This window comes from Hyla sarda, chromosome 1 (genome assembly GCF_029499605.1).
Source record: "Hyla sarda isolate aHylSar1 chromosome 1, aHylSar1.hap1, whole genome shotgun sequence".
Classification (NCBI taxonomy): Eukaryota; Metazoa; Chordata; class Amphibia; order Anura; family Hylidae; genus Hyla; species Hyla sarda.
Window position 1 is genome coordinate 57,224,176 of NC_079189.1, and position 26,925 is coordinate 57,251,100.

Below are 26,925 nucleotides of genomic sequence, written 5' to 3' on the forward strand. Positions count from 1 at the left end.
ATGCAAGTCTATGGGAGGGGGCGTGACATCAGTCATGCCCCCTCCCATAGACTTGCATTGAGGGGGTGAGGTGTGACTCCATGAGGGGGCGGGGTATGACGTCGCGAGCTCCCAGCTCCAGCGTTCGGAACAGTTTGTTCCAAACGCTGAGCAGCGGAGTACCCCTTTACGATTTTGAAGTCACCGGATTTTGTTACATGGGGCCCCACCTTCCGGCAGCCTGAATGTATTGTCTTGTGTATCCCATCAAACAAATGTAACAATATGCATGTTTCTTTGTATTGATGTCTATTGAATAGTTGTGTGAGGGTGAGAAGCCCCTTATCTGTGTACAGGATGGTCTTTAAACTAAATGAACTTTTCTCCTTCATGCGTAGAGGCTGATGTAGTTGCGGCTACCACATTGACCGCTCTGTGTTTTTATCGGGGCGATTCTCCATGACATTCCTATTAGGTTCAAATGTAAAATAACACATTTTTTCCCAGGAGAGAGAACGAAGGTCTCCAGCCTTTAACCTCCATATAGCCAGCTTCCCAGAAAATAATGGAAGCGCTCTGCAGCTATTCTGTCAGCAGGAAGGAATTAAGGTAGATGCAGATTCACTTCTCTCTTCTGGTGCATACCATGTGTTTCTAATGCCATTGACCCATGACATGTTAACCAAGCATCCCTTAAATATGGCGCCATGCATGGTCACCTTCTCCATTGTACAGCTTATATGTGCTGTTTTAACCCTGTGATGGACTGTCCCACAATGTGTGATTTCTCTCAATATTTTCTCTCTCTTAAAGGGGTACTCCGCTGCTCAGCGTTTGGAACAAACTGTTCCGAACGCTGGAGTCGGCACAGAAAGCTTGGGACGTCATAGCCCCGCCCCCTCAATGCAAGTCTATGGGAGGGGGCGTGACGGCAGTCACGCCCCCTCCCATAGACTTGCTTTGAGGGGGCAGGGTGTGACATCATGAGCTATGACGTCACGAGCTGCCGGCTCCAGTGTTCGGAACAGTTCATTCCATACGCTGAGCAGCAGAGTACCCCTTTAAGCAATGGAGGCGGCCTTTTAAGAATTGCTTTTTTTTTATAACTTTGAACCTCTCAAGGTTGCAAACTCTCTTGTGATGTCCAGCCACTGCTACATGCTTGGCCGATGTAATTTACTTGGCTACAAGACCGGTAGTGTCTTAGTTCAAAATGGCTTCTTCCACCATGCAAAATTATTTAATGCATCTTGCAGATCAGCAATACATTCATTTAATTCATTTACACACACATTGTTTGAAGTGAGATGGGGTTGTCCAAATTAATTACTAATATAAATGAGACAACTATTATAAAAGAGGGAAAAAAAAAGTTTTATACTAGTTTAGATTTATAAAAATAGGTCGGATTTCGAAATAAAGGCAGATCATGACGCACAGTGCTATGCAAGAACAGTGACCCGAGCCAATATAGATGTTCCCAAGTGTTTTTTACATCTTAATTGATCGTTGCCTATGTACTGTAGTATTCATTTAGGATAAACAAGGTATATCAGGGTCACATGGGCACACCCTATAATTTTAAAGATGCAGTCCAAGATATAACATTGATCGCTTTACTTATTTATGGGGTCCTAAAATATCCAGGAAAAAGCGGCAAAGTGCCACTGACTATTCATTGCAATGACCAACACAGTGTCCATGAATCTATGTCTACTACTCAGATGTGTAGTACCAGACACAGCCATGTTGTTAACGAAGGTTGTCTGATATAGTAAACCCACTTTAGAAATATTTTTAGAGAATTCTGTATTATTAGTGTTGGTCTTTTGTTCAGGATCCTCAGCTCTTGGCCAGAGATTAATGTAAATGAGCACTGTGTAATACTTCAATTTGCCTGTGGAGGTGCTGCAGGGAAATTTGAACTCTGAGGCCATGTTTACACGACAGAATGTCCGCTGCAGAGTCCCATTGAATTCAACAAGATTCATTCTTTGTGTGGAGACTGCACGGAATGCATGGACATTCTGTATGCAGTGTCTGGAATGTCTGCACAGAGACTGTCTGCACCTAGCCTTGTTCACACTGCAGAATTTCCGCATGCGGAATTCTGCATAAATTTAACCCCCATCAATGGGATTCCAGACTGCCATTCACACTTTAGTATTTCCGCATACCGATTCTGCACAGAATCCGCACAAGCCAGAAACCACCTAATAGAATACAGATGCGGAATTGGTACGGATGCGCAGCAATTCTGCTGTGTGAATATATAGCCTCCCTGCAAGGTTTCCCCACAGATTACAGCCCCAGCTGGGTAACACTTTGTGACCATCTTATTGTTAAAGGAGTTGTCCATTTAGAACAATCCCTACTTGTTAGAAGGGTCACCTGTTACCAAATCACAAAACATCCTCCTGCTGGGACCTCCAGTGATCATCTGTAATCCTTGGGATAACTTGGAAGTTTTTAGCTTCTCTGCTGTGTCACTACTAAGAAAATGAAATGGTATTTCTGTCCAAAAACTCAATGGCCTATTCACAGGATAGGCATCAATAGTTATTCAGCAGGGTTCATTATTTATTTACGGTGTAATGAAGAAAACTGTGTCCCTGTAGCGGAATGTCTATTTTTGCGCTGTATGCGCTTTTTCACCGGACCTAAAACTGTGGTCAACCACGGTTTGAGGTCCGGTTGTAAAAGCGCATACGGTGCAAAAATGAGCCGACCGAACGTTTCACTCCGGCCGGCTCACTGAAATGAATGACATACGGGAGCGCATAGAAAGGCATACAGGAGCGCAAGGTTTCAGCTCCCCCCCTGCCGTATGCACTCCCGTATGGGAGAAAATGTGATGTGAACCCAGCCTAACCTCTAATCCTAACCCATAACCCTAATCCTAATCATAACCCTAACCACTATCCTAATCCTTACCCCTAAGCATAACCCTTATCCTGATCATAACCCTAATCGCTAATCCTAATCTCTAATCCTAACCCCTAACAGCGATCAGCTGTAATTGTAACAGCGATCAGCTCTAATCCTACCCCCTAACAGCGAGAAGGGCTGAGACCACTGAGCTCAGGTCCCATTTGGCTACGGGTCACCACAGCAGGGCCGATCGGCAGTGGTGTTAGGTGTTGACACCCTGCCAATCAATTATTGATGCCACTTCCTGTTAGTGTTGGGTGCAAATATTCGCATTTCGAATTTTTATTGCGAATATCGCCAATTTGCGAATATTGCGAATATATTCGCTATATATTCGAAATTGCGAATATTCGGTTTTTTCCCCGCATATGTGAATATTCGCATATGTAAATATTCGCATACTCCTTCTTTTCCCTTGTGGGCCAATTAGAATGATGCAAATACACTTGACAGAGGTTATCAACAACATTCCTAGCAACCAATAGTAAAGTTGCCCACCCCCTCACTGTTTTCTTCATCCAATACGCGAATATTCACATATGCGAAAATGCGAATATAACGAATACGCAAAATTCACAAATATAGGACGAATATTCGTCTATATATTCGCGAAATATTGCGAATTCGAATATGGGCAATGCTGCTCATCACTACTTCCTGTGGATAGACCATCGATAGTTTTTGGCTGCAAAACCCCTTTAAGTAGTACACAGCGCTTATTCACATAAATGGTTTGTCTGTGTAATGCTGGACAGAGAGACGCTCTTTCTAGCCAATCCCCATTTGGGCACCAGTGAAGGATCTTGAACATAGGACCCCCTTTATAAAACAGGTTGCATGATCTGTTTAAATAGCAATTTTACAGCCCTAGCCGCCTAAATTCCTAACTATGCCAACTATAGTCGCCTCTCCTGGTCCAGCATCGGCACTCCATACAGCCCCAGTGCTTTGTATACTTACCTTCATTCAGGCTTCTCCTGATGAAGTTCAAAGCTCTTTGCATCCGGTTCACAACATGATCAGCAGTATGTCCTCAAGTAAACAAAAGCACCAGGGTGAAATGAAGGGGCCAGGGCTTGACCGGGAAAGGTGAGTATATGGTATAGTTATTTTACAGTCATTGATACCTGTTACTTTTAAAACAAATTGGATGACCCCTTTACCATGATTAACTAGTAACTTACATGAAAATAACAACACCTTCATGATTACTACAGTAAACTGTCTAGGAAGCAGCACAGCCTCTTTGGGTCCATTCACACGGCAGAATTTTGCCTTAAAGGGTAGCTTTCATCAAAAAAAAACTTTTGATATATTATAGATTAATGTATGCAGAATAACTTTCCAATTGCATGTTATTAAAAATATGCTTCTTTCTATTTAATTTTCTACTTTGAAAAAATTAACACTAGGGGTCTCCCTACCAGTCCTTATTTTTTTTTTATAGATTTCAGACTCATGCTGGAGTCCTAAATCTCAGACTGCAGCTGGAACACAGACAAACTCCCTGGCAGGGAGCAGTGCTGAGCTTGTCTGTGTCCCAGCTGCAGTTTGAGATTTAGGACTCCAGCATGAGTCTGAAATCTATAAAGAAGGACTGGTAGGGAGACCCCTAGTGGTCATTTTTTCAAAGTAGAAAATTAAATAGAAAGAAGCATATTTTTTAATAACATGCAATTGGAAAGTTATTCTGCATGCATCAATCTATAATATATCAAACGTTTTTTTGATGAAAGGTACCCTTTAAATGAAAGCCCAATAGACTTCTATGGGATTCCGCACTCCCATTCACACTTCTGAATTTCCGCAAGCGGAAATTCAGAAGTGTGAATGGGAGTGCGGAATCCCATAGAAGTCTATTGGGCTTTCATTTGAAGTGGAATTTCACAAGCGGAATAGACCCTTTGTCCTTCTGATTGATGGGGTCCGGGGTTAATGTTAGATGACAGTATATACATAGATAACAAACATACTTTATATTGGACATTATAAGGTCCATAATAATATCCCCTACACATATTTGCATTATTAGTGCCATAAAACGGGCATGTCCTATTGTTTATCGGTGATACATTTACCACACATCCCTCATGCCATTGTATAGAACATCCTGTACTGATGCTTGAGCAGTGACTCAGGCTCTTAGATGCGGAGGAGACCTGCAGATGATTGCTCTACAATCTGTTGCAGGCCTCAATGGGACATAAAGAGTCTCCAGACTATAGCTGCATGGTATGTATTTACAACAATCCTCATCTTCAAGTTGCATCGCTGTTTGTACATTTGCTTCCAGTCATTCTCTGCTTTGTGTATCTGGATTATTACCATCCCCACAGGGTACAGCCTGCTCTCACCTTCTCATGTGGCTGCTCTCTTTCAGGATGTGGATATTTCGGAGCTGATGAAGAAGCTGGACATACTGGGAGATAATGGGGTAATTTCCGGATTCATCCTGATAATGAATTACTAATCTGTGGTCGCTCCTTGGCATAAACACTGTATATACTTTACCCAGCAAGTACCGTCTTTTTTAGCAGTTCAGTAATTTCTACTTTCTTCATTCAAATCCAAACTTTAAATGAGCACTCTCGTTAAAACAAATTTTTGCTATTGCAATCCTTATGGTAAATAAAAAAAATAATATTTCTAATATACTTTGTTAAAAAAAAAATGAAGTATACGTTTAAAACTGTCATCTTCTGACCCCTATAACTTTTTATTTTTCCGCGTATGGGGAGGTATGAGAGCTCATTTTAGCACCGTGATCTGAAGTTTTTAGCGGTACCCTTTTTGTATTGATCGCGTTTTATTCATTTTTTTTTATGATATAAAAAGTGACCAAAAATGCACTATTTTGGACTTTGGAATTGTTTTGTGCGCACACCATTGACCGTGCGGTTTAATTAATGATATATTTTTATACCGGTAATTCTGACATTTCCACACGCGGCGATACAACATATGTTTATTTTTATTTACAGTTTTTTTTTTTTATATAAGTGGGCAAAGGGGGGGGGGGGTTCAAACTTTTATTTTGGAAGGGGTTAAATGATCTTTATTCATTTTTCTTTCACTTTTTTTCTGCAATGTTATAGCTCCCATTGGGGGCTATACCACTGCACACACTGATCTTTTACATTGATCAATGGTTTCTCATAGGAAATCATTGATCAATGATTCTGCCGCTTGACTGCTCATGCCTGGATTTCAGGCACTGAGTAGTCATTCGGCGATCGGACAACAGGAGGAAAGGTAGGAGACCCTCCTGCTGTCGTACAGCTGTTCGGGATGCCGTGATTTCACTGCGGCGATCCCGAACAGCCCACTGAGCTAGCCGGGGGTAGTTTAGTTTCACTTTAGACGCTGCGATCAACTTTGAACGCTGCGTCTGAAGGGTTAATAGCATGGGCCCGACTCGCTATGATGCGAGGCCGCGCCGTGGCCCCACGTTATAGAACGGGAGCGGACTCAGGACGTACCGGTACGTCCTTGGTCCTTAAGATGTTAAAAAAGCTCAAGAGCACATCTCATACACAGACTTTGGACCGAAGCCCAAACACAGGAAGTGCAGCCTGAAGTGCTGACGGAGGGGGGGGGGGGAGGTCCAGCCAACAGCATATGGCAGTTAAGTGTTAGAGGAGCTATGATTGGATGAGGATACACCCCCCTCAGCAGTCCAGGCTGCACTTCTTGTGTTTTGGCTTCGGTCCAAAGTCTGTGTATGAGATGGGGGCAAATGTGCTCTTGAGCTTTTTTGAGTACAAATAAAACATAGAAAACGTCATTTTTTTTTAAACTAAATATATTAGAAATATTTTTTATTTACCATAAGGAGTACAATAGCAAAAATTAGTTTTAATTAGCGTTACCATTTAAAGGAGTACGCCGATGGAAAACAATTATTTATTTATTTATTTATTTTTTAAATCAACAGGTGCCAGAAAGTAAAACAGACTTGTAAATTATTTCTGTATAAAATCTTAATCCTTCCTGTACTTACCAGCTGCTGTATAATACAGAGAGTTATTATCATTTTGAATTTCTATCCATTCTGACCACAGTGCTCTCTGCTGACACCTCTGTCCATGTCAGGAACTGTCCAGAGCAGGAGCAAATCCTGATAGCAAACCTATCCTGCTCTGGACAGTTCCTGAGACAGAGGTGTCAGCAGAGAGCACTGTGGTCAGACAGAAATTTAAAAAGAAAATAACTTCCTGTGGAGCAAACAGCAGCTGATGAGTACTGAAAGGATTAACAGTTTTTAATAGAAGTAATTTACAAATCTGTTTAACTTTCTGGCACTAGCTGATTTTAAAAAAGTTTTTCACCGGAGTACCCCTGTGCTGAAAAGCAATGCAATGTGGGAGCTCAGCTGACATAATCACATTAAGTCTATGTTCACAAAGTATATTTTGAGGTTCAAAATGGGCCTAAAATTGTAAAGCTTTTTTTAAAGCATTTTATTGTGTGCACTTTTCTTTTTTTGAAGCTCATTTTAAGCATCTTGTTGGCGTTTTCAGCACGTTTTATGGGTCTTACATGCAATTTAGATATTTACTTGCAATTTTTAAGTTTAAATACATAAGATGTACATATTGGCCCTCATTTACCATTGGAGTTCACTATTAATTGTGGTGAAAAGCTGTATCGTATTTATTTTCCGCCATGTTTTTGGTGTCTACCCCCCCCCCCCCCCCCCCACCCCAATGTGATTCTGCACTTATAAAAAGAAAGGTCAAAAAATGAAAACCTGTTTGGGTGCCCTTTGGCGCATAGCCAATGCACCAAAAGTTACGGACACATGAAAAGCATATTTATGAATATAAGGGAAAACTCAATTGAAATTTATTGTAGAAAGGGTAAAAAAAATTAAATATTAATACATCAAGACCACTATATCCAAAACAACTAGCATCAATATGGTTACATAGTCAAGTTCAACCTAAAACATGAGCAGAGAATACAGTAGAGATTATCTATTGCTTTTCACCTTCTACTTTTCATCACTTATTTTAAAGTTGTCTCTATAAAACATGAAATTATTATGGGCCAATGAGCATTGACTTATACTGAGAGAGTGACTCTAATATGTGAAGGCTGAGCCATCAGGGTGTAACAGATCCACAGGATAAAGAGCTGATAAGAGATGTGAACTGAGCTTCATTCATTTCAGATCACACATACAGCCAGTGATCTCTTATAAAATGAAGAATTTAATCATATATTGTTGGTCACCTTGTCAAAGAGGAATCAGATGAGTGTTATACCTAGTGGAGAACTAGGGTAAAATGTGCATAGAGATGGAATAGTATAACTCTATATTAAATGGGCACTTTCAAATTCAAAAAGTTTTTATATGTTGTACATATTGGCAGAACATTAACGTTTCTAATATACCTATACCATCCAGAACATAATCTTGCCCGGCTGCAGCATTACCTTTGTCCCAGCTAAAGCACAGGTGGGGACAAAGTCCAGGAAATGAGGGTGGAACTAGCACTCCTCTGTGCTCACTCCTGTCCTATTAGACTCCTGTCTGAAAACAGAGAAGAGGGGGTTACAGAGCAGTCGGCTGTGGTTGGATGAAGAGACCCAACACAGCACAGAAGTCTCAGGGAGAAAGTGAATGCCTGATGAGTGAGGGCAGGCTCAGTGCTTGCCTGGGGTATGCCCCTTCTTGGGCAATGGAAGTCAGAATGAGTGAGCAGCAGAATGGAGGGATTTGTGCTCCAAATACAGAAGCTAGACATATAAAGACATGACCTAGTGAGTAATATATAAGCATTTTTGTTTTCTGTGACATGACAGGTACACTTTAAATTCATTATGGTAAATGTAATAAAATCCTTCCACTTTTGGCTAATCTCAAAAAATGATCCACAACTGGGTCTAGAGTGCCATCTTATTGACAACCGAATGCAACTACAGTTTAGGGGAACCCAGGGTATTTCCAAGAACTCTACTAATGAATGATGGTTGACAGTGCAAGATATCCACCAAACAACTGCCCCTAGAATTGGACACTGCTGCTACTTAACAATGCAGCAGTAATAATTGTAGTACTAATAAAATAAAATATGAATCCATAGTAAGAAAAAACTGTGGCCCAATGGGCTGGAAAAGTTGGAAACATTTTTCTAAGACAAACATTTGCTTAGAGTAGTTGTCACTTTTCATCCTTCTAAAGATACACAGCTGTTTTTGTAACTCCCATAGGCTTCCATAGAAAGAGCCACCCATGCACATGTCCACCTCAACTTTCATTCAAAGCAATAGCCACTATGCACCTCACTAGCCATTGTCTTCCCAACTCTGATGTCAACCAGCCAACTCACCTAAAAGAAAAGGGGTCTGGCTTTATGACCTTGACAGGTCGCTGGACTGCAGTACTGGTTTTAGCTTTAACAGTGGCATTTCCTTAGTTCTAAAAAGAGCTCCCCGTACTCAGATGCCCACAGGACTTATGGAAGGGCCAAATAGTGGGACCAATCAGCAGTCACTCAACACATTTATAAAAGCTGATATCAAACATCGGAAACAAAAGCAGATGGCAATATCACTATTAGATGTTAGTGGCCAATAAAAGTAGTAGTCTTGTTGGGAATAGTAGCCTTGTGAGATATCTGTTCAAAAAACAGATACACAGCAGAACAACACAGACTAAAGGAAACCTTTAACAGCAGAAATGGATAATTCCAAAGGAAGAACTCTGCCATACTCAACAGAAACTTTCAATACAAAATGCTAAAACCCACATGGGACAGACTGGAAAAGACAGCAGAGTACTAACAGTATCAATAAAATCAATATGAGACTGGACAAAGCAGGCCAACATATTGAAGCCGTGCAAACAAAACAATATTAATTCGTATTAAACAATATATCTAGACTGAACAAGACAGGGACACCAGAAAACTCATAGTAGCAATGCCTAAATGTTTCATGTGAACACAGACAAACAAACAAGCACATAGCCTTCTGGCTACAGGAGACTGTACCAATAAGACCAGCCTAAAAACCCAGCAAATGAATCCATTATATAGACTGAGGAATCACCTCTAACCAGACACAGGAAAAACCCGGCATGGACTCAAAAATAATTTACATTGATGGGTGGTTCCAAGGTTTTTTAAATGCATAAAATTACTGTATAAATTATTTCAATCGTTTAGTGATTTCTATGAAGCTGGAGGAGGGTGATAAATACTGTACAATATGAATATCAGAACCATGTATATAGAGATGAAGACCTTATATCATGTAGGGTATTTGTAATATTTGCCTTTCTTACAGAATCTGCGGAATGAAGAGCAGGTTGCAGTAATTCAGGCGGGGACTGTACTATCTCTCTGTGAAAAGGTATACATCTTTTATTGAACAATCCTTTCCCCTTTTGTTTATTCAGTTTATAGAATACAGGCTGCTACAAATCCTGGTTAGCTGTATTCTGCTGATAATGCCGGCCTACAATCTATGAGAAATGAGATTTTTTCCCCCCAGTGCACATAGAAAATGTTACATAGATAATACATTATATTTAAAATATGTGGTGTAAGATAGAAGTTGGCATTGTTGAACATTCTAGACTACAGTTTTAGTTTTTGGCGTAAAAAGATAATGATGTGCAGAAGTACTAGTGTAATGTCATTCATATTCCGGCTCGTGGGCCTGTTCTCGGTATATAATGGGCCTTCTATCCATCTGGTGAAGCTACTAATTGCAGATTAGTATTGGAAAAGCTGCTGAAACAATTTCGTAAGCTTCTTCTCTCCTGAAGAGAATGGGGTTTTATCTCTTGGTTGCTTAGCGCCTCTCAATCAGCTGCCTCCGAGCTCAGCAGAGACATGTATTACATATAATTGGACTAAACAGGTTCTCTGGTGAATTCTAAATGTTACTCATTGATTTATTATTTCTGATTAGACGTAATGGAAGTTATAAATTAGCCAAGAGGTCTAACACTTTTTTAAAGAGGTTTTCTCATAGAGACAATGGGGGGGGGGATTTATCAAAACCTGTTCAGAGGAAAAGTTGCTGAGTTGCCCATAGCAACCAATCAGATCACTTCTTTCATTTTTCAGAGGCCTTTTCAAAAATGAAAGTTATCTGATTGTTGCTATGGGCAACTCAGCTACTTTTCCACTGGGCAGGTTTTGATAAATCTCCCCCATAGTGTGTAAGGACATATGGACATCATATAATAGGGGCCTCAGCTCGGGTCCTCCCTCTATGAGCCATTAGAGAGAGATCATGTGTAAGATTAGCTTCTGTACTGGCAGACTACAAATAAGGATGTACATACAGTACCATAGAGGAAGACCATGCAGCTGCTATGGGACCCTTAGAGAGAGGGGCCCCAGCCCCAGTTGGTCCCATTCCTTTATCGTCTCTCTCTAGGTATCTGCATTGTCAACAAATTAATAGAGGTGGGAAATGACCAATGGCTCACGGAAAAGCAGATCTTCCTGTCTTGGGGGGAAAAAATAAGACACCATAATAGGGGGCGCATTGTGGCCTTTGCTATGGGGCCCCCTCTCTCCTATGTATGCCATTGACTACAGCCAACCCTGAATGACCTCTCCTGGCAAAATCAGCTGGATCATTGTTAGCTTTAACGTAAATAAGGTTGCGTTTGTCATACCACATTTAGAAATGTAATTTGTAATTGTTGCTAGGTACATTGTTGCTAGGTACATTTCCCAAGCTTCTGCATCGAGTCTTCTCGTGTTTTTCTACGTGTCTCATGTATACCGTACTAGCCCAACACTTTTATGATATCTGTATATGATCTCAAAAACCTTGAAAAAATGCTTCCATCAGAGCGGTATTTTACCTATTCTGCTCTGTGTAGTTCCCGAGACAAGCAGAAATGTCAGCAGAGAGCAGAAAAGAACAACTCAACTTCAGCAGCTGATAATTATCGGAAGGATTAAGATTTTTAAATAGAAGTCATTTACAAATCTGTTTAACTTTCTGGAGCCAGTTGATATAATAAAAAAAGTTTTTTCCTGGATAACCCCTTTAATGTCAGCGGAACTCATCAAATTTGTTGGGAATGGCTGACCGTGTATGGTGCCTCCAGACTTTCCTTTGATGGCAAATGTCAATGATGTTAGATTTAAACATGTCAGATCCCTTTATTCTCAGGGGAGCAATCATAGATGATAAAAGACGTTGGCATTAATGGCCAGCTCTTGACTACCTGATCTATATCATCATCTATAAAGATGCAATTCTCTAGGAATGAGACTCTGCCTTGACTTATTGGTTGTATGTTATATTTGTGTTTGGTTTCAGTGGTTAAAGCAGATTGAGGTGACAGAAGCCGCTCTGACTCAGAAAATGATAGATCTGGAAAATGAGAAGGTAAGATTGCGAGTAAGTGGAGTTTTTGTAAAATACTTTAAATCACCCAAACATTCTCCATTCTGCTCAACTCTCAAATCATTTTACATTTTTATTATATCCATGGTCACTTTATTTCATGACTCCAGATGTAGCATTGGGATAAGCCATTTGGAGCAACTTCCATGGTGCTTCCTAAGAAGTAATGCAGGTCCTCACCTGCCTTGAACTAATAACACATTATAGGCAAATATAATGACTGCCGTCTACTATAGAAGTATATTTGGTGCAGGTAGTCTTACCTGTTTGTGTTTTTTATGCAGTTTTTGTTGTGAGCAGATCATGACTGGCGTTCAGGTATACTGAGACGTATCCTCTTCTCATATCTGGTCTTGGCTTTGGCTTTAATAAATGCACAAAAAAACCTGAATGTGAGAACACACTCTAAGTCACTAGTCTAATGTTGCGTATGGTTGAAAACCATTGTCATTTCTTAATTTTTCATTCCATTCTTTATTTGGCAGACGTTCTCTCAATTTTAGGAATATTTCATACTGTTACTTGGAGCTTCTTGATTTGCTTGTTCTATGTTTCTCCCACCAATTCTTGTCGTTTTTTTCAATTTTTTTTTATTTTTAGGAATTGTTCAGCAAACAGAAGGGCTACTTAGAAGAAGAACTAGATTACCGGAAGCAAGCACTTGATCAAGCACATATGGTATGAACCCGATTACAATATAAAATAATGATTTGGCTATATACACATCTGCGGATCTGCATCAGAGGCTCCAATCAGGGCCTCTGTCACAGATTCTATTTTTATAAAAGGACGAAAAATGCTACATGCTGTATTTTTTTTTTTTTGTCTAGTTAGGATCCTGCAAAATGGTGGACACATACAGAAACCCAACGGACCCCATTAAATTCAATGGGGTTTCTTGGGATTCATTGGTGCCCAGCTTTGCTCAGTCCTGCTGAACAGATGGAGGCCCCCGGAGAGAGTAAATAATAAGGAGATTTTTAATTAGTAGTTACTAAAAGTAATGGTCCACGTTAGAGTCCTGCGCATACTGTTTTCTTAATCCTGCCTCCGCTGGATTCCTGACCATTACTGCCTGCTCCCGCAGGGTGTGTATTCCACTCCTGTAACATGTGCGTCCAATCCTGTCCTCTCCCGCAAGCATTTTGTCACAGCTTTTAGAGATAGTACCCCCCTGTGCCATTTCATAATTTCCTTTTTGGCACCCCATTGTGACATTTCATCAGCCCCCTGTGGTATTTCAGAGGTTTGCGGGACTGCGTGGGATTTTGTGGGAACTGCTGTATGACCTGTGACCGCCCACAACAACCTCATTACCACCTTCATGTTTTTTATTGTGTGGGATCCCAATCACAATGACGTGCAGGAAAATGAATAACAAGTTATCTTATACAAGCCAATCCTCATCTGGTCATTGGATTGGGTCTTCCAGTCCAGATCACAATTGGACAATGTATTGGCTATTGTCCTCTTAACACCATCATTTCCAGGTTACTCTTACTCTTAAAATTTTCATGCAGTTACAAAAATAGGCATTTTCCAACACTAATTAAATTGTTACAAGAGTTTATCTATTTATAAATTTTTGTATTTATGTAGATATATGTAAGTCATAAGACATCCTGAACAATATATTGGTGTTACATTTCTGTATTCTTATTTGCTTCTCTACATATTTTGTATCCCTTGAACATGCAACTGCTGGTAAACATTGTGACTTGCGCTAGAAAATCCAGGAGCTGGAGGCCACACTCTATAATGCGTTGCAGCATGAGCCAGGGAGAAGGGTCAGGGAATGTCTGAATGAGGCACAGAGGGAAGACCTAAGGGCGGCTGTGGAAAAGCTACGAAGGCAGATCCTGCGGCAAAGCCGAGAGTTTGACAGTCAGATCCTACACGAGCGAATGGAGCTCTTACATCAGGCACAACAGGTACAAGATTTCCATCCGGCAGGACCTGCTCCAAACCATCATGCTTGTTTGAACTCAGCCTAAGAATTTCCACAGTGCTTAAACTGTAACCCCATTATGCATAGCAAAGTTTTCCCTTGAGGTTGGGTTCACATTAGTTTAATACATACTTACATATTTGTACATCCCTATTACAGCCACAAGTCCCCGACCATCCATGCGTCTGATCAGCTGAATTGACAGCTGATGCCAAATCTGGTCATCAGACCCACAGTGGGGCCATGAAAGTGGCCATAAAACAGATATAAAAATACTAGCGTGTACCCAGCCTTAAAACCAGTTGTTACCTCTTCATCATTATGGCATTCATGGTTGTTTCTTTCTGTAAGGGTCCACTTACCCAACATATACTGATATATATACTGAGACCCAAAAGCGCAGCAGACCCAGTCCAGAGTTTGAGTCTGAAACAAAAACAGTAAACGTTCGGGGAAATAAACATACTGTCCATTAAACTCAATGGGGCCCCATAAATATGTATTGATATAGTGATTATAGTTAAACCCAATGTCTTTTCTGATTGGGGTGGTTGTTGCTCCTCTATGACAACTTCTCTGCCCCTTGTACCGGTTATATTTCCTCCTGTGATAGTAATGAAAGACCTGTGCCCCCAATATAGTAATGGTGCCTCATGTGCCACCATACAGTAATAGTGCCCCCCTGTGTCCCCATACAGTAATAGTGCCCCCCTGTGCCCCATATAGTAATAATGACCCGTTTGACCCTGTATAGTAATAATGACCCTCTGTGCCACTGTTCTAATAATGTACTACTCTGGCCAAACAGAAAAATAAAAACAATTCCTTCCCTAGTCCCTCTCTTCAGTCTTGCAGCATGCGAGTGTATCGATGTCATATCATCGTGCTGCCCAGTGCGGGAATTGCATCTCGGCTGGTTCATAGGCTACGAGTGAAAGGTGAAGCAGAGATCTGACCGCTTCTGCTCTGCCCTTCTATTTCACTTCACCTGCGTCTGTAGGAGGTGGTCGCTAGAGATTCGGGGAACTAGGCTAAAAATCCGGGGCTTCTGCCCTGGATACCCGGACCTATTGACGCCCCTGACGTCAGCATACCTTTTTAGCAGGTTGACATGTATACCGGTGACATCTGAGCGAAACATGACGTGAATGTGGGCTTTACATACAAAGGATTATAAAAAAGATTTTCTGTATAGTTATACATAAAAATAAATAAAATGGCCCCAACTTTTAAAATAATTGAAGAAATTAATGGCAAAACAGCTTAATTTTTTTTGTGTTTTTATTGTATTGTATTTGAAAGCCCCATAAGTTTTCACCAAGAATTGTAGTAGTTTTGCAATGTAGTTATTGCCAGTGCAGTGGAACACATATAATCTGCTGTAGAAACTTTTTAAATGCGTTCTTGCTGCAGTTGAAAACTACAAATAAACTGAATAGTGTGAACCGAGAAACAAAACAAAAACCAAAAGGTCAAAAAAATAAAAATAATTTATAAACATTAACAAATATATTTTTAATACAGTATTTCTGTTATGGCAAAAATTGCTCATTCATTAAGGAGGTTAATATGTCAGTCTGAAAAACACTGATACGTTGCTCAGGGCATTCTGGAGCTTGCAGTTCCTCAGTAAGTATTTTTTATTTTATTGAGAGAGCTGGGCTAAGTATATACACAATACATACCTCTGTATCTCTATAGAAGAAGCTAGAGATATTCCATGTATACTATAGGTACTTTATGGGGACATACATGTAAGATGAAGATATTATAGATATTGCAATTGCTTCATCCTTTCCGTCTACTTTGTTTGTGTATCTATATATATATATATATATATATATATATATATATATATATATACATACATACATACATACATACATACATACATACATACACACACCCACCCACACACACTATATGTATAAAACTATATACCCATGTGAAGGCTTCTTGAAGTCTAGCCATATAGAAGCTATAGAATTTGAATGTACATGTGAGAAAATACAATTTCCTTACCATGTTCCTGATCCATAGTTTCCTCTTGTTCCATCATCCAGAATAGTAATAGTCATTTACATGTCAGACTATATATACCTGGATTCCCATATGGCTATACAGACGGAGTAATCGGCTTAGTAAGTCTGCCCCCATCCTGCACCCTCTAAGTGTTTTAAACTTTGTCTTGTGGTGGCAAATCTCATCCGTGAGCTCATAAATTCAGTAAGTCATTGGGCGCGCCGGACGGTGTTACCAATTCTCTCCATCACCAACTAATAGACATCACTGGTAGAATTGAGAAAAACTGCAGCTAAATTTTATATTTTGCTTTAGATATTACACTAGGGTAATGGACACTTCTGAAGGGATCACAAAACTAATGCAGTTCATAAGTGTTAGACACTTTTGCGCCTCCTTGAACAAGTGGCATAGCATAGCGGGAAATGGGTGTGGTTTAGCGAGAAGGGGCAGTGACTAAAATTTCTGCACCTTTTTAGACTATCTAGTTTTAGTTTACTCCTACTATTAGTAGATCTGTCTCTAACAACAAGGCTGCCAGTACACTTGGGTTGCCACCCAGCTTTTTTAGTCTCCTCACTGTTAATCTTCTTCGCTATGGAGCAATACATCCATCATTGCTGTGCAGGAGGTCCTTTTGGTTGTCACCCACTTTTCTGAACACTAATATATATCAATTGTTGCCTCCTAAGTGTAGTAATACAACATTCTGATAACCTGTGGGTAAGAGGCTGGGTATACAGTCTCCTCTGTCTGTCGCTGCTTGCCATTGTTATGGGATTAACACTTAAGAAGCAGTTTGCAAATAGCATTAACCACCAATTAAGGCCTTATATCCTTCAAGAGATGCAGAGAGTCTGAGCCAGAGAAAAGAGGGCTTCAATGTATAACATCAATGAAGGTTCTCTCTAAGTGCCATCTAGTGACTAGGTTGCCACTGTGATACTTTAATATATTATTTGTATTAAGGTATACTTTCAATTAGATAGACAAACACTAGGCAGGATTGTACAGAAAATAGCTGATTCTGTCCTTAAATGCGCACTGCCAAAATCAAAAACATTTTATATGTTGTATATATAGGCAAAACATTAACCTTTCTAATATACTTCATAAAACATTGTTATCTCCTTTCTATAGAAATCATGGCTTATAAAAAATAAGGCCACTAGGGGTCCCCATACCATCCAGAAAATGGTCCTGTCTGGCCGCAGCATTATGTTTGTCCATGCTGAAGCACAGGCGGGGGCAAAGTCCAGGAAGTGAGGGGGGTCTATCACTCCTCTGTGCCAGACTCCTGTCTGAAAACAGAGAGGAGGGGGTTGTAGACTCTGTTGTAGAGCAGCCTACAGTAGTAGGATGAAGAGTCCCAGCACAGCAGACTCAGGGAGGAAGTAAATCTATGGTAAGGGCGGACTCAGTACTTGCCTCGGACATGCCCTTTCCTGAGCAGTGGTTGTCAGAATGAGTGAGCAGCAGGAGAGAGGGATTTGTGACCCAAATACAAAAACTAGACACATAAAGACATAAAGAATCTGCATGACCTAGTGAGTAACATACTGTATATAATAGAATCACATTATGTATTAAAGTGCCGACGTCTCTTCTGGAGACAGAATCTGCTATTCTTCTGCACAGTTTTGCACTATAAGGGCTGGAGTACACCCCTTTAACCATACTAAAATACAAAGATAAAGTGCATTAATATATAACTCAGCAGGGTTCACAAAGACTTCAAATGGGTTGTTTTAGGACATTGCTCTCATCTTTTGAACAAACTCATCCTTCTTCTCATCCCTTCTCAACATAGAAGTGTGATTCTCAGCTAGGTTCATCAATTATTATTACCTTTTCTAGCACCATAATAGTAGTATCACTAGTACTTGATACAAACCATCGTCCTCTTTAAAAGCATCATATAATATCATCTACAAATGGTTTCTTCACTTTTTCATTCACAGAGAATCCGTGAACTTGAAGACAGGATAGAACTTCAAAAACGGCAACTCAAAGAGATAGAGGAAAAGGTAAGATTCTGACTAATTCATGTCTGCTTGTTCTAATGTATACAGGTTATTATGTGATGTGACTGGACTGCTGATGTGTAATACGGGAAATGGAGCCACGAGGATTCACTAAGCACAATAGGAGAGAGGCCACCAAACCCTAGAACAGTAATAGAAATGCAAAAGAGGAATGGCTGCTTGTATTACAGGACATAAAGTGTATCCATATAAAATATGTTTAGAAATCAGTATATACATATAAAGTCAGTACTCTATAGGCTAAGTGAACATATTTTCCTCTGCACCGCATGTACATATGGATTGGGTCTTGATTTTATTTGAAAATAGGAAAATTGCTGAGAAAAAACCCCACAAGATCCGCATAAGAATTAGAATTTGCTACACATGAATAGGGTTTTTAGTACTCCACAAAATACGTCCACTCGTCACTCCTGTACCTTATAGTAGTGTAGTGAAAAATAACTTATCCCCTATCCAAAGGATAGGGGATAAGTTATAGCTTACGGGGGCGGTGGAGGGGGGGGGGGGGGGTCTGACCGCTGGGACCCCCCACGATCTCCTGAAAGGGGCCCTGGCAGTCTGCCGGAAGCGGTCGTTACGACCCCTGCAGAGAACCGCGGCCGACACACCCCCTCCATGTATCTCTATGGGATACATGGAGGGGGCATGTCGGCCGCTGCTCTGTGCGGGTGTTGGCACGCCTCTTTCCAGCAGACTGCCAGGGCCCCCGTTTAGGAGATCGCGGGGGGGGGTCTCAGCGGGCAGACCCCCCCCCCCCCCCGCAATCTAAAACTTATACCCTATCCTTTGGATACGGGAAAAGTTATCTTTCAATACAGAAATTCTTTAAAGAAGATCTGTCAGCTCTTTTGTATTTTGTATGAATACTGCATTAAACCGTTCTTCTCTTATTCCTCCTGGAAATGTACAAATTCATTAAAAAAAAAATTAATAACAGTAAGTATAGACACAATGTAGCATTCGAAGAACTGATGCATCATAATTTCATGGGCAATACAAGTATTCACCTAAACAGACATATCAGGAGAACTGACAGACCCTTTTTGAGGCTGTGTTCACATGTGGGAAAATTTCTTTACGTATTTTATTGTCTGTGCAAATTTTCGGGCAATTTGTTTCTCATTATGGCTAAAAATGCATATGGAAAATAAAATATGTTAGGACATTTCCTGATGCCTTAAAGGGGTACTCCGCTCCTAGACATCTTATCCCCTATCCCGCGATCTCTGTGCAGCACCTGGCATTCCTTTAGAACGCTGGGTGCGGGCAGCGGGGGTCGTGATGTCACGGTCAAGCCCCCTCAATGCAAGTCTATTGGAGGGGCGTGGCAGTCGCCACGCCCCTCCCATAGACTTGCATTGAGGGGGCATGGCAGTGACATCGCACTGAGACTTGCATTGAGGGGGCATGGCAGTGACATCGCAACCCCTGCCGTCTGCTCCAAGCATTCAGAACAAAATGTTCTGAACGCTGGGGCAGCGGAGTACCCCTTTAAAATGCATTAAATGACAAAAAATATTTTTTATGTAACATATTGTTTAAAGGAACCTCTAGAGGAGCACGTCCATCAGTTACCCCTTGTGTAAAGTTATTAGAATTTGTTTATAGGGCTTCCAAGACACTTCTCACAAGGGTTACCTATGAACTTCTAAATCTTAGAGCCACAGAGCATAGATGAAAGGGTGGTGTAGTGGCGACCTGACAGGGGTTTAAGTAGCGCATTAAGGGGTAAATTGCTAGTGGTGGGGAGGTTGTCAGTGACATTCCTCTTTAAGTCAATGAGTAAGGACAGGCAGGGGTTAAGGGGTTAGGAGTGGTCAGCAAGTTAGTAGGAGGTGGAACAAGAGAGTGTGGGTTACGTTGGTGAGGGAAGAGCTGGGTGCCATTTGGGGGGGAGAGTGTAGAGCTGTTTGGTCTCGCCCACCTCCCCCTTATTGGAGATTGGATTCACATATGGTTGCGGTTGATAAATGGGTGACCTTTCATCTGGAGGATGTGGCCAAGGGTAAGAGTTTATAAGTGCATGGAGCTATTTGGGGAAGTGATATATTTCGAGACCTCCAGGAACCCTAGTCTGGGTAGTAAGTAAATAGTTTAGTGTCAGTTGTCCAGTAATGCCTAAATTGTATAAGAAGATTTTGCTCCAGGAAATGGTAACATTTGCGCCAGAAGAGTTTCTTCTAGCTCTGGGCCCCCACCTACCATGTGTCATTCACTGCACTGCTATCCTCTTATGTGATAGAGCTTTTAACCACAAGGGTTGGGGTTCTACTGCTACCCATGCATCCCTTATAGCTGTAGCCCTTCTGTGAGTTGTAACATTGACCCGGCTGGTTAAATCCTTTAAATATATGTATAGGTATTTTTACTATAGTATGTTATAGTGCATTGCTTATGCCATTCTCCAGTACTAAAATACAATGATAATCTGTCAGTTACGAACGTTTTGCATACACAGGGCATTTCTGTTTTGGGGATGTCCCTGGGTCAGACTTAAAAGGGTTATCCAGGAAAAACTGGCTCCAGAAAGTTAAATAGATTTGTAAATTACTTCTATTAAAAAAATCTTAATCCTTTCAGTACTTATGAGCTTCTGAAGTTAAGGTTGTTCTTTTCTGTCTAAGTGCTCTCTGATGACACCTGTCTCGGGAAACGCCCAGTTTAGAAGAGGTTTGCTATGGGGATTTGCTACTAAACTGGGCGGTTCCCGAGACACATGTCATCAAAGAGGACTTAGACAGAAAAGAACAACCTTAACTTCAGAAGCTCATAAGTACTGATAGGATTAAGATTTTTTAATAGAAGTAATTTACAAATCTGTTTAACTTTCTGGAGTCAGTTGATATGTATAAAAAAAAGTTTTTTCCTGGATAACCCCTTTAAAATCAAGGTCTTTATATACATTTAGACAGTAACTACAGGACTTATATTCACTGTGATTGTTTTAGTTTCTATTTTAGAGTAGAAATGTTTTTAGAATAACATTTTTTGATATGTTCCTCAATGTGCGCTAACTTTACTAGCAGAAGTTGATACTGAACAAGATTGTTATTCTTTTGTGTAGGAATTTTATGCATCACTTTGTGGTCTAATTCTTCACCTCTCACAGTATTTTTCTTTTTCTTTTCTTTTTTTATGTTTTATTTTGATCTTATTTTATAGTTTTTGTTCCTTTTTTTGTTTTTCTCACTAGCATTCATTCTGTGGCCTTGACGATCTATTCCAGCAAACAATCATGGTTGGTATATATTGTATATACATAATTATACTTATAGCTTTTTCTGAATAAATGCTGCTTTGTTTTAATAGGTTTAGATTTATGCATGTAGATATATTTGTTACCAACTCCACAATACATAGACCTATAAATAAATAAAGAACTGTATGCAGAACAGGAGAAAGAAAATATATAAATGCTGTCCCATTTATAAGGGTTTTTTCAGGAATTCTCTGTGTCCCCCACTGATCTGCTAACTAAAGGGGCTGTTGCAGTCTGGTGCCATGTATATAAAAAGGGCCATACAGCGCCTCTATGAATAGTTCTATAAACAACACAGATAAATAGTGCCAAATATTGCCCACATGGACAGTTTCATACAGTGTCTGCATGAAAAGTGCCTTGTAGTATCACATTGTAATTGGACAAACTGTTCTAAACATTTGAGCCGGCGCCGGGAGCTAGTGACGTCATAGCCCCGCCCCCTCATGGCATCCTGCCCCCTGAATGCAAGTCTGCAAACACAGCTGTCACGCCCCCTCCCATAGACTTGCATTGAGGGGCTGGGGCATGAAGTCATGAGGGGGCAGGGCCTATTGATTATCAAGTAATGTGGCCTGAATAGGACTTGGGTACTGGTGGACAGTAAACTCAACTTTAGCAACTCAACGTTAGCAACCAGTGCCAGGCAGCTGCTGCCAAAAGCAAATAAAGTCATAAGATGCATCAAAAGAGGCAAAGCTGCTTGTGATAAAGACATAGTTTTGTCCCTATATGTAGGTGAGACCACACATGAAATATTGCACAATTTTGGGTACCTGTATATGAAGAAGGTCATGACAGAACCGAAGAGGGGGTGCAGAGTAGGGTGGCCAAGGTCAATAAGGGAATGGGTAGATTGCAGTAATAAATGGGTACTCTGGTGCTACGGCATTCTGAACATTTTGTTGGGAACGCTCGGAGCCGGAGGCCATGATCACAACATCACGGTCACCCCCCCCCCCTTCATGTCTATGGGAGGAGGTGTGTCGACCGACAGGCCCCCTCCCATAGACATGACTTGAGGGTGTGTGGCCTTGACGTTACAACCACTGCCGCAGGAACCCAGTGTTTGTTTAAAATGCCAGGTGCTGCAGGAGATCGTGGGGGGCCCCAGCAGCAGGACCCCCGCGATTAGACATCTTATTCCCAATACTTTGGATATAGGATAAGAGGTCTAGCAGCGGAGTATCCCTTTAAAACAGATTATCAAGCTCGGGATACTTTACAGATGTAGCAGCTGTGGAACAGAGAAGCAGCATGTCATGCTATGCCATTGGCATAACACCAGCTACAATAGTGTTATGCTCTGCACAGAGCCACTCTATGATAACAATATAGCATGCCGCTATGATCTGTATGATGTCTGCAGTGTACAGATATAAGAATAAACCGTACAGAGATCTTTCTAGTGATCTTTTTTATACTTAGGCTGGTGACCATGACAAGATGGCATCCTCTAAGTCTAGAGGAAAGAAGGTTTCACCATCACCACAGACAGAGATTCTTTACTGTAAGAGCAGTGAGACTATGGAACTCTCTGCCACATAATGTGATGATTGATTCATTTAGCTAGCTAAAAGGGTCCCGAAAGCCTTTCTAAGAAAAATATATGTGGTGTCCCGGTACCGTATTGCATCCAGTACCTAGTGTAGAGGTCCCCAAAGTCAGAGTAACTACGTTCAGGTAGGGTTCCTCAGGTGGGACAGCCCCTAGTCGCCTCTCCTTAAGTCTAACTTTAATATTAATAAATGTATATATTTGATAATTATAGATATATTCCCTAGAAATGTATAGTACTTACCTTGTTCAGCGTCGCAGGACCTTCGGTCATGTGACCATGTTTATAACCTCTATGGTATGTTGTAGGACCTTAGGAGGTCCTTGGGTCATGTGTTACCCACAAATCTCTGTAATGGTGATTGACATCCGTATGGACCAATTAGCTCTAGTCCAGCCCCTGCCCATATAAGGGAGCTGCGTCCAATTATGGCTCTCTTGGGTTGCTGCTCTCGTGGATGCCAGACTAACAGGATGGTGCTACACAACTTTCAAAGACACACTAGGCCTCAAAACCTACGGCCTCAGCAGAACCAAAATCGTGAGTTTAAACCTCATTCTTGCTAATACTAGCCTGACTACTGGACTACAACTAATTCCCCTAAATCCAGTGGAACAGTGCAATACCTTAAAAGACTCTTAAAGCTAAAGTCCCAACCATTTTCAATCGCCAAAGGAAGCTGTTGTTATGATAAGAGACTGTTGTGTTAATGAAGTGTACAGAAAATCTTCAGTAAAAGTTAACGCTGTTTACAGAAGCTCTCCGGTTGTGGACATTCTAATATTCTCTACCTCAAACCAATTATTATTTACCTCGCTATCGTTCCTGGGAAGGGCGGCAGTAGGAAAAGCTTTATTGAGGAGCCCTCACCCTGGCGTCACGAATAGCAAGGGTTAACAAGCACCCTTTAATACCCGTACAGCTACACTCCCCATACCCTACACGCCCCAGGCTATCACATATAATATTACAGATTATGGATACTAGCATTATGGGGATAGAACATTGTCCAGAGATTTTTTTTCCATAGATTTATCCCGTTAGTATGGGGCACTTGGCAATTGCCTCATAAGGGATTTTACCTTGCTTTGAATCAGTAAGGTAAGGTTATAGTTTGGACTTAATGGACCTGCGTTATTGTTTTTTCTAACCTATGTAAGCAGATGAGTATTGGTGGAGTTATTTTTAATGATAAATCTAATGTAAGTTTTTTTTTGCTTTTTTGGATGTGATGAATATAAAAACGTGCATGAAGAAGAATACATGAATCATAAGTCATTCTAGCATTATACCAATGATTCTTCTCTGTTGTAGGGTTTGAAGAGAGCACATGGGACGAGCATCTGACACTTCTGCAACTGCCAAAATAGACACCGACTTCATGTTATTTTTTAACCATGGTCCTGGCTGGAAACACCAGACGACTCGATAAATGAGGAGTTTTGTAACAATTTCGTTTTTAACTGGACTCGATTTGTTGTACAGCTACAATACAGTCCTGTTGTTCAGAGACTCTAATAAAATGGATGAAAGATAGTAAATAAAAAATAAAAAAAACTATTACATATGTATTGGAAGATTCAGTTTTCTTACACCCTGTGGAAAACCAGTTTAGGATGGGCTATAGGAAATCATGCATGGACCATGGTGCAATATCTACAATGGTGGCTGACTTACCTTGGCTGAAGAGGTACCTGCATCTTGACAGCAGGTAGTGCAGTTAAAAAAAAATTAAAAAAATAGTGAGCAAAGGGATATACAGTATGGCAGTACTGTATACTGTGGGGAATACTATGCTGAAGTAACACCTAGTTATACAACTTAGGTATATTTATCACCCAATATGTTTAGTTAAAGGGGCTGTCCCATTACTAAAGAGTACCTGTCACCAAACTAAACTTTTAATATATTGTTCCTTATGTAATTATAAGACACTTTGCTATTTACTTGCTCTTAAAATTCTCAACCTTTATATGTTTTTAATGTGATTGGAAAACGGCCACTAGGTGGCTCTGTTCTGTTCCCTGCTGCAATTCAAACAGTTAGTTTGGTCTCCTCCCAGCCTGGCAGGAGACCCGATTCAGGAAGTGGGTGCGGGGTATGGTGAGGCACAGCTCTCACAGGCTTCAGTGACGATGCGCTTGCTGGGGAACGCCCACTTTCTCCTGCCAGGAACTCACACAATGTGAGCAAGGGGAAAGGTATGATACACAGCTTTTAAAAAAAAAATGTAAAGAGTACCTGTCATCAACAAAAACTTTTAATATGTTGTTCATAATCATTAATGAAGACATATTGTAATATATCTTCATTAAAAAATATTAATATTTATACCAGTTTTTTCATTTCATACTTTTGGCCACTAGGGGTCACTCTTCTATGCCTGGTCTGCAGGCAGCATCCTATGCTTTTCATAGTAAGTGTACAGCTTTTAGGACTAATGCTGAAGGGCTCTGGTCCTTCCACCGGAAGTTCAGTACTGTGAGCTACAAGCCTGCACATGCCTCCCATATAACAGCCAGTCACCTCCCCCTCCCCCCTGCCCCTCACCACACGTTATCTTATACATTGTATTATCTCACTGCACTCCCTGCTCTGTGCCCCTTCCCCCCCCCCCCCCCCCCCCCGACATTCATCTTAATTGCTGCCTCTATAATTGCTCCCTCAGCCCCTGGTTCTCAGCATTGACATTTTAGTGCAGAGAGACAGGCTGCCGTCCCTTCCCTGTACTTAGTCTGTATGCACACTGCAGAGCAGTGTTTCCCAACCAGGGTGCCTCCAGCTGTTGCAAAACTACAACTCCCAGCATGCCCGGACAGCTGTTGGCTGCCTGGGCATGCTGGGAGTTGTAGTTTTGCAACAGCTGGAGGTGCCCTGGTTGGGAAACACTGCTGCAGAGGGAGAGCAGCATACAGGAAGACTGGCAGAAGCAGAGTCCCGGCCAGGCTTCATGTGACATCATGCCTGCCAGGACCCGCCTCCTTCCACCCCTCAGAAAGACAGTGCTCCTGAGCTAATGAAGAGGGATAAAAAAAGGTATTTCCACAGCGTTTTAACCCTCAATAAACACAGGGATAGGCATAGTTAGAGAAGGGGACAGATGGGAAGGGGGATCAGGGAAAGTTTAGATGATGACAGGTACTCTTTAAGAGCAGGAGGGGTGTTAGGAGTAGTTAGGGAATATAATCTTGTTTAGTTTAGAAAATATGGTTTGATGACAGGTACTCTTTGAGGCCTGTCCCTTTTTTTACAGTATGGGGAAAAATGCATTATTGCAGGGGGCCGACTGCTGGGACCGTCACTATATTGAAAGTAAAGACCTGAGTCTTCCATAGGAATAGAACCGTGGTCATGCTTGCTCACTGCCTATTCTCCTTGGGTGATGTTAAAGATATCCAAGCATCATCCACCGACAGTAAATGGAGGCAGCATGCATTCAAGACTTGCTATATTCATATGAAAGTCCCGGTTCTCAAAATGGAAAATAACAGGCATATAACCCCTATTTAAAGGGGTACCAATGATGGTGCGTCGCTGCTCAGCCAGTGGGTAGCAGGATCGACCCAGGTCGTCCTGTAGATGCAGTAGAAAGGAATGGAAAAGAACCCTTGGATACCGGCGCTGCGACTAGGGCATACAGACAATAACGTCTAGGATGAAGTAAAAGATCCTCAGCTGCACCATTTATTAAACAAGCAAAATAAAAAACAATGGATTACGCGTTTCGGGAGGAGCCCTCCCTTCCTCAGATCAAGCTACACAAATGACAACATGCTGGATATTTATAGGGCTCCAA

The 26,925-nt window shown here is 41.1% G+C and overlaps 1 protein-coding gene across 12 annotated transcripts in view; it reads left to right on the plus strand.

The window, feature by feature from the left end:
• JAKMIP1 (janus kinase and microtubule interacting protein 1) overlaps nt 1-24,698 on the plus strand; it is a 167,264-nt gene extending 142,566 nt beyond the window's left edge. For 4 of the 12 annotated variants that reach the window (XM_056555111.1, XM_056555114.1, XM_056555112.1 and 1 more), the window contains exons 14-23: nt 487-588; nt 5,101-5,142; nt 5,291-5,344; nt 10,204-10,269; nt 12,208-12,288; nt 12,895-12,972; nt 14,022-14,225; nt 18,226-18,291; nt 21,506-21,550; nt 24,444-24,698. In XM_056555111.1, coding sequence (XP_056411086.1) covers nt 487-588; nt 5,101-5,142; nt 5,291-5,344; nt 10,204-10,269; nt 12,208-12,288; nt 12,895-12,972; nt 14,022-14,225; nt 18,226-18,291; nt 21,506-21,550; nt 24,444-24,476 — 771 coding nt within the window. In that variant the 3' untranslated portion in view covers nt 24,477-24,698. Of the gene's footprint in view, nt 1-486; nt 589-5,100; nt 5,143-5,290; nt 5,345-10,203; nt 10,270-12,207; nt 12,289-12,894; nt 12,973-14,021; nt 14,226-18,225; nt 18,292-21,474; nt 21,551-24,443 lie in introns of all 12 variants that reach the window. The other 8 variants (XM_056555118.1, XM_056555115.1, XM_056555119.1 and 5 more) reach the window with 8 other exon arrangements.
• The last annotated feature ends 2,227 nt before the right edge of the window (nt 24,699-26,925 follow it).